We start from the raw sequence: 8,182 nt of genomic DNA on the forward strand, positions 1-8,182 counted from the left end.
GGCCTCTCCCGTTGCGGAGCACAGGCTCCGGACGCGCAGGCCCAGCGGCCATGGCTCACGGGCCCAGCCGCTCCGCGGCACGCGGGATCCTCCCAGACCGGGGCGCGAACTCGGCTCCCCTGCATCGGCAGGCGGACACGCAACCACTGCGCCACCAGGGAAGCCCAGAACTGGCTTTTTTAGTGAGCACATCATGGTCTTGACTCACATTGAATGCACAGTGGACTCAATCAAGGGTTGGTAAATATTTTCAACTTTGCAGTCCATACCATCTCTGCTGCAATTACTCAGCTCTGCTGTTGTAGCATGAAAGCAGCCACAGACAATATGTAAAACTTTATTTACAGAAACAGTCTACTGGCTGAATTTGGCTGATGAGCCATAGTTTACCAACTTCTGAACTAACACATATAATATAAATAAGTCTTTTTTACCATATGATCCAGTAATTCCAGTTCTGGGTAGTTACCCAAAGAAAAGGAAGTCTCAAAAAGATACCTGCATGCAGCTCAATATAAAAAAAAACAAACAACCCAATCAAAAAATGGGCAGAAGATCTAAGTAGACATTCTCCAAAGAAGACATACAGATGGCCAAGAGGCACAGGAAAAGATGCTCAACATCACTAATCATTAGAGAAACGCAAATCAAAACTACAATGAGGCATCACCTCACACTGGTCAGAATGGCCATCATCAAAAAATCTACAAACAATAAATGCTGGAGAGGGTGTGGAGAAAAGGGAACACTCCTACACTATTGGTGGGAATGTAAATTGGTACAGCCACTATGGAGAACAGTATGGTGATTCCTTAAAAAACTAAAAGTAGAGCTACCATATGATCCAGCAATCCCACTCCTGGGCATATATTCGGAGAAAACCATAATTCGAAAGGATACATGCACCCCAATATTCATTGCAGCACTATTTACAATAGCCAGAACATGGAAGCAAACTAAATGTCCATCAATGGAGGAATGGATAAAGAAGATATGGTACAAAAAAAAAAAAAAGATGTGGTACATATATACTTTGGAATACTACTCAGCTACAAAAAAGAATGAAATAATGCCATTTGCAGCAACATGGATGGATCGAGAGATTATCATACTAAGTGAAGTAAGTCAGAGGAAGACAAATATCATATGATATCGCTTATATATGGAATCTAAAAAAATGGTACAAATGAACCTATTTACAAAACAGAAATTGAGTCACAAATGTAGAAAACAAACTTATGGTTACCAAGGGGGAAAGGGGGGTATAAATTGGGAGATTGGGATTGACAGGTACACACTACTATATATAAAAGATAACTAATAAGAACCTACTGTATAGCACAGGAAACTCGATTCGGTGCTCTGTAATGACCTATATGGGAATGGAGTCTAGAAGAGAGTGGATATGTGTATACTACAGCTGATTCACTTTGCTGTACAGCAGAAACTAACACAACACTGTAAATCAACTATATGACAATAAGGAAATTAATTTTTTTTAAAAAAGTATCTGCACCCCCATGTTCACTGCAGCATTATTTACAATAGCCAAGAAGACATGGAAACAACCTAAGTGTCCATTGATGGATGAATGGATAAATAAAATATTCCATTATACACACACACACACACACACACACACTGGAATATTATTCAGCCATTAAAAAAGGAAAGAAATTTTGTCATTTGAAACAACATGGATGGACCTTGAGGACATTTTGCTAGGTTAAATAAGTCAGACAGAGAAAGACAAATACTCTATGCTCTCACTTATATGTGGAATCTTAAAAAAACAAAAAAAACAAACTCATAGGTACAGAGAACAGATTGATGGTTGCCAGAGGTGGGGAGTTGGGTGATGGGTGAAATGGGTAAAGGTGGTTAAAAGGTACAAACTCCTAGTTACAAGATAAATAAGATGTGAGGATGTTATGTACAGCATGGTAACTTGTTAACAATACTGTTTTGTATATTAGAAAGTTGCTAAGAAAGTAGACCTTAGAAGCTCTCATCACACACAAAAAAAATTGTAACTATTTGTGGTGATGGATGTTAGCTAAACTTATTGTGTTGATTGTTTCATAATACTTACATAAATCATTAAGTTGTGCCCCTAAAACTAATATAATGTTATGTCAATAGTATCTTGGTAAAAAAAAATAATTTTTTACATGTCTTTTCCCCACCTCTCACCCCCTGCCCAGCTTGTGTAGCTGCTTGTTTTTGTTGCTGCTTTGTTTTGTTTTTTAACACACATGCAAGGTCTTTCATTGACCTCTCTTCAGCTTTATTTTGTTGGACCTGGTCCATTCTACATCCTGCCAAGATCTGAGCCCTGATTTTGCCACTGTGCAAAGTAAACCACTATCTCTCTTAACTTTGTAACATCTGCCAATAGTGCCTTATATATATATATTCATCCAAGTACTTGATTAAAATTTTCAACTGGAAAGATCTGGGGACAGGGTCTTAAAGCATGCAATAAGTAATCTCCCTCCTTGTTAACTCTGCTGTGTCCTCCAGAATTTAGCCTAGTTTCAGCTTCCAGAAAGTTATTCTTACAACTCCCCTCCCTTTCCAAGCCTTCCTGCTCAGACTGAGGAGGACGCCCATATTAGTCTGTGTTATCCAGCGAAATAGAACCAATAGGATACCTATCTACCTATCTATTGACCAATCAAGATTTACTTTAAGAATTGGCTCCCATGATTATGGAGGCTGAGAAGTCCAAGACCTGCAATCAGCAAGCTTGAGACTCAGGAAAGTTGACGGTGTATTTCTACTCTGAGTCTAAAGGCCTGAGAACCAGGAGAGCCAGTGATGTCCATTCCAGTCTGAGTCTGAGTCCAAGTCCAAAGGCAGGAGGAAACTAACATCCCAGACTAAAGAAAGGCAGAGAGAGAATTCTTTCTTAGCCTTTTCTTCTATTCAGGCTTTCAACAGATTGAATTGGATGAAGCCCACTCACGATGGGGAAGGCCATCTGCTTTACTCAGTCTACCGATTCAGATGATGATCTCATCCAGAAACACCCTCACAGATACTTCCAGAACAATGTTTAAACAAACATCTGGGTTCCCCACGGCCCAGTCAAATTGATCCATAAAATTAACCATCATGATGCCCTTTGAATTTGGCCCATAATACCCTACACATACCTCCACCACAGCACTATGACTGCTCTATAATTGTGTCTCCCCAACTAGACTACATGCTCCATCTCAGGGCACGGCACAGAGTCAGTACTCAATGATTGCTGGCAGAATGAATGAATGAATGAATGCGTGGCTTTGTGTATGGGTCTTCCTTAGCTTCTTCCCTTCATCAAAAACTACTTCTCTCTTAGTAAGTCAGATAGAAAGGACAAATATCATATGATATTGCTTGTATGTGGAATCTAAAAAAATGGTACAAATGAACTTATTTACAAAACAGAAACATTCACAGACTTAGAGAACGAACTTACGGTTACCAGAGGGAAAGGATGGAGGTCGGGGGGAAGGGACTGACATGTACACACTACTATATTTAAAATAGATAACCAGGGCTTCCCTGGTGGCAGAGTGGTTAGGAATCCGCCTGCCAATGCAGGGGACACAGGTTCGACCCCTGGTCTGGGAAGATCCCACATGCCGCGGAGCAACTAAGCCCGTGCTCCACAACTACTGAAGCCCCTACGCCTAGAGCCCGTGCTCCGCAACAAGAGAAGCTACCACGATGAGAAGCCCGCAAGTTGTGGCCTCTGCTCACCGCATCTAGAGAAAGCCCACGTGCAGCAACAAAGACCCAACTCAGCCAAAAATAAATAAATTAAATAAATTTAAAAAAAATAATAAAGTAGATAACCAACAAGGACCTACTGTACAGCATAGGGAACTTGCCTCGATATTCTGTAATAACCTAAATGGGAAAAGAATTTGAAAAAGAATGGATACTTGTATGGGTGTAACTGGATCACTTTGCTGTACACCTGTAACTAACACATCATCATTAATCAACTATACTCCAATATAAAATAAAAATTAAAAAAAAATTACTTCTTTCTTATTATCTTCCTTTGAAGACCAGCTAGATCACTGGAATTTGATAAACTAATTGGAGATAAGGTGTAAGTGAGAGACAACAGCTCACTGTACCATATCTTCCAGGATTGCTTGAGAGGTGTTATTTTAAGAAGGGTGTCTAGTGTCCTTATCACAAAGGTCTAAGTAATATGGCAATTTCAGGTATCACGGAAGAGAGATTTTGGAAAAAGGATGCGAATACTTTGTCATCCTCCCCAAAGCACATCACGTTCTCTTTTCCTTATTATGCCCGTAGAGTTTTTTTTGTTTTTTTTTTAAATAAAAATGATATTTATTTAGCTTTTTGGAAATATAAATAACACAATAAATGACAAAAAGGAAAACAAAATAAAACAAAAAACCTGACATGTTATATGATTAATCATCTCCAGGCACAACAGCATTTATTAATGAGTATAAAAAAATAAATTTTATTATTTTTATCTGCTTTCCCCCCAGCTTAAACTACATGTATATTTTTGGAAGCTTGAGTTCCTAAGAAAATTCCACAATTTTCACTATACCGGCTCCCACAATGAGTGAGGTTAATCAAGGTCCCACTCCCATAAGGAAATTAATTTTTGTCCTCGCGGATTCTGAACAACCAGACCTCTAGGAACTTAAAAAGTAGATGCTTTCATTCGGATCCTTCTAATATGGGGAAAATACAGCCATCATCCATTAAAACACAATCCAGTTTGGGTACAGGTACTCTTCAGGCTTTCCAAGTTCTTCACTTGACTACCAGACAAGGCCACCAGCTTTTCTGGCAGCCCAGCCTCTCCAGCTGCACCAAAAGTGGGATTCACAAAACTGAAGATAAAGCATTTCTGACCCTTCTTCCTGGAAGTTAGGAGGCTCTCTGGGTAAGAAAGGTAGGGAGGTTTTGCATCAAGCTTGCCTTAACAAGGAGTACGGGGGAGGGACTGCTAAATCTACCCAGTGCACACCTGTGTCGAGGGTATGAGTGTATAGCGTATACTTATCCATCACCACACAAGAAAGATAAGAGTAAACTTATAAATCGCTCTGGACCAAGCCCCTCAAAACAGAGGCGAATTTCATGAACCAAGGCCACTGCCTGTCATAAAAACCTCAGTTCACCTAGGTCCTTTCCTGAAGAACCATATTAATCTCCTGATTCAAGAAGAACTTTGGCCAGGACAGAGGACAGAACGAAAATGTAACTTCTGGGTAGGGCAATGCCACATGGAGTTTAGAGGTTGTGGTTTAGACTACAGTACAAGATGGCAGCGTCACTAATACTTAGAGCTGGAAAGAGCCTTGGCTGGACGACACTCCTGGAGCATCTTTACTAATGCAGCTTAATGGCGGTTGCCCAGATGTCGTTGCTGGGGAGCGGGGGAAGAACCCATCCTTGGGGAACGGAGTTGCCTTTGGGATGATCAGATGGCACCAGGTACTGATCCCAATCATGCCTTATCTGGATGAGCGCTGGCAGGGAGTGCTCAGCTTGGAGGTAATACTGCCGGAAAGGCTGCAAGAGGTGAGCAAGTGGGAACTCATCTGGATCCCCAAATAACTTGGACTCAATTTCAAGCTTCTGTAGTAAAAATTTCTTTTTCTTTCCTCTGTTTCTTCTCTAATTCTCTTTTCCTCTCTTCCTCTTGTTCTCCTTCCAACATAACTCTGAGGGATCTCTCTTCAGCTTCATATAATTCAGAGCGGTTACTTATTTTTTTTTGCGGTACGCGGGCCTCTCACTGTGTGGCCTCTCCTCATTGGAGCGGGGGAAGAACCCATCCTTGGGGAACGGAGTTGCCTTTGGGATGATCAGATGGCACCAGGTACTGATCCCAATCATGCCTTATCTGGGTGAGCGCTGGCAGGGAGTGCTCAGCTTGGAGGTAATACTGCCGGAAAGGCTGCAAGAGGTGAGCAAGTGGGAACTCATCTGGACCCCCAAATAACTTGGACTCAATTTCAAGCTTCTGTAGTAAAAATTTCTTTTTCTTTCCTCTGTTTCTTCTCTAATTCTCTTTTCCTCTCTTCCTCTTGTTCTCCTTCCAATATAACTCTGAGGGATCTCTCTTCAGCTTCATATAATTCAGAGCGGTTACTTATTTTTTTTGCGGTACGCGGGCCTCTCACTGTTGTGGCCTCTCTCATTGCGGAGCACAGGCTCCAGACGCGCAGGCTCAGCGGCCATGGCTCACGGGCCCAGCCGCTCCGCAGCACGTGGGATCCTCCCGGACTGGGGCACGATCCCGCTTCCCCTGCATCGGCAGGCGGACTCTCAACCACTGCGCCACCAGGGAAACCCCATAGCGTTTTTTAATGAGTTTTCTCAGTCGCTGAAGGTGATGCTCAAAGGTCTCATCTGCTGAGGCCGGAGGACAGACCCCTTTCCTTGCTGCAGCCTCTTTCCTAAGTTTCCTCAATTTCTCCAAGGCCCGAAGAATGTCCACCATTCTTTTGGTGTCTGCTTGTTTTTTCTCACTTCAGACGGGACACCATCAGCAGCAGCTTTAAGTTCCTGCTCCCGCTTCTTCTCCTTCACCTCCTGCACGCACTTGACCCTTCAGCGATCAATCTCCTGCTCGGGCTCCGCTGCCCGCGTGGCCTCCGCCTCCAGCTCGGCCTCGCGCTCCCGGGCCCTCTCGCGAAGCCGCAGCCGGCGGCGCCAGACCCTCTCCAGCCTGCGCCGCGCCTCGCCCTCATAGGCTGCCTGGGTCAGGAGCTGAAGTCGCTCGGCCAGCTCGGCGCGCAGCGGCTGTGCCTCCGCATGCAGCTGTGCCCAGGCCACGCCGTCAGCCTCGGCCTCGCGCAGCGCATGGCCCAGGTCGCGCAGCCGCCGCACCAGGCGCAGGGATCCGCGCAACCGGGCCCGCACCTCGCCCAGGCTGGGACCGGCAGGCGCGCGCGGGGGCACCGGGCAGCCGGCCCCCCGCGGGCTTCCGAACACCGCGTCTAGCCACTGCCGGTCGCGCAGGCGCTGCAGGGCCGCGTCCCCGAGCACTTCGGACGGCGGCGGTGCTTCAGGCGAGCGCGGGCTCCAAGGCGGTCCCGGGCCTGGAGGCGGCGGCCGCGGGCGCTCACCGGCGTCGTTCCCTAGGAAGGGCCGGCACTGGGGCGGCGGGGGAGGCAGCGGCGGTGGCGGCACCTGGTAGAAGGAGCCGCCGCCGCCGCCCCCGCGGGAGGCTTCCCCGGGGGCCCGGGGCTGCAGAGCCAGCGGGGGCTGGAGGAAGGGGGCGGAGGCCCCCGGAAAGGGGCCGGGCCGCTGGGGAAGAGGCGGTGGGAAAGCCGGAGAGGGTAGCGGCGGTGGCGGACAGCCGAAGGGAGCGGGAGCCGGCGGCTGCGGGGACGGCGGGCCCGGGCGACCTGGGGTGAAGAAGGGTGGCAGAGCCATGGCCACCACGGAGGGATTCTGAGAAGTGACCTCCAGAGTTTTTAATAATTTATTATCAATGACAACATAACAGCAGCTTTATCTTTATTGTCGTTTATTTTCCAGATAAGACTATATTCAAGACAGGCAATTTTCTGGTGATTGAACACCATGATATTGGTTTCAAAGGTGAGGATATGAGTTGCTTTGTTAGAGACTCTCTGGGGACAAGTCTGAGAAAACTGTATGGGCCACAGATGGTATTTATTGATATTATTTTCAGTCTATAAACATTTATGTATAATCTCCAAAGAACCTGTGTCCAGGCTTTTGTTATACAAAGGCAGAATAAGGAAAAGGTAACATGGTGTGTTTGAGGCTATTGTTATTAAACTAACTGATCATGTGTGCATGTGTACATATACTATATTTTATTTTGTTAAATATGCTTTTATAACACCATATGCCATGTGTAAAAGTTTATTTCTCTGAGGACAGTGCAGACAGAGACCAGAGCTGATCATTAGTAGCTTTGTCTTCAGAAGCAGGACCAGACGGGAAGGAGGAGCAGGAAACTGACTGCCTCTTTAAAATTCCAGACTCGGCTTCCCTGGTGGCGCAGTGGTTGAGGGTCCGCCTGCCGATGCAGGGGACGCGGGTTCGTGCCCCGGTCCGGGAGGATCCCACATGCCGCAGAACGGCTGGGCCCATGAGCCATGGCCGCTGAGCCTGCGCGTCCGGAGCCTGTGCTCCGCAACGGGAGGAGCCG

The 8,182-nt window shown here is 46.0% G+C and overlaps 1 protein-coding gene across 1 annotated transcript; it reads right to left on the reverse strand.

The window, feature by feature from the left end:
- Positions 1–5,298: 5,298 nt before the first annotated feature.
- Positions 5,299–7,434, reverse strand: LOC102987342 (programmed cell death protein 7-like). The gene is given in 4 exon segments (XM_024127448.2): positions 5,299–5,644; positions 5,646–5,752; positions 6,356–6,522; positions 6,525–7,434. Coding segments are annotated over 4 exon segments (1,449 nt in total). The 3' UTR covers positions 5,299–5,379.
- Between the last annotated feature and the right edge of the window lie 748 nt (positions 7,435–8,182).

This window comes from Physeter macrocephalus, chromosome 6 (assembly GCF_002837175.3).
Source record: "Physeter macrocephalus isolate SW-GA chromosome 6, ASM283717v5, whole genome shotgun sequence".
NCBI classification, from domain to species: Eukaryota; Metazoa; Chordata; class Mammalia; order Artiodactyla; family Physeteridae; genus Physeter; species Physeter macrocephalus.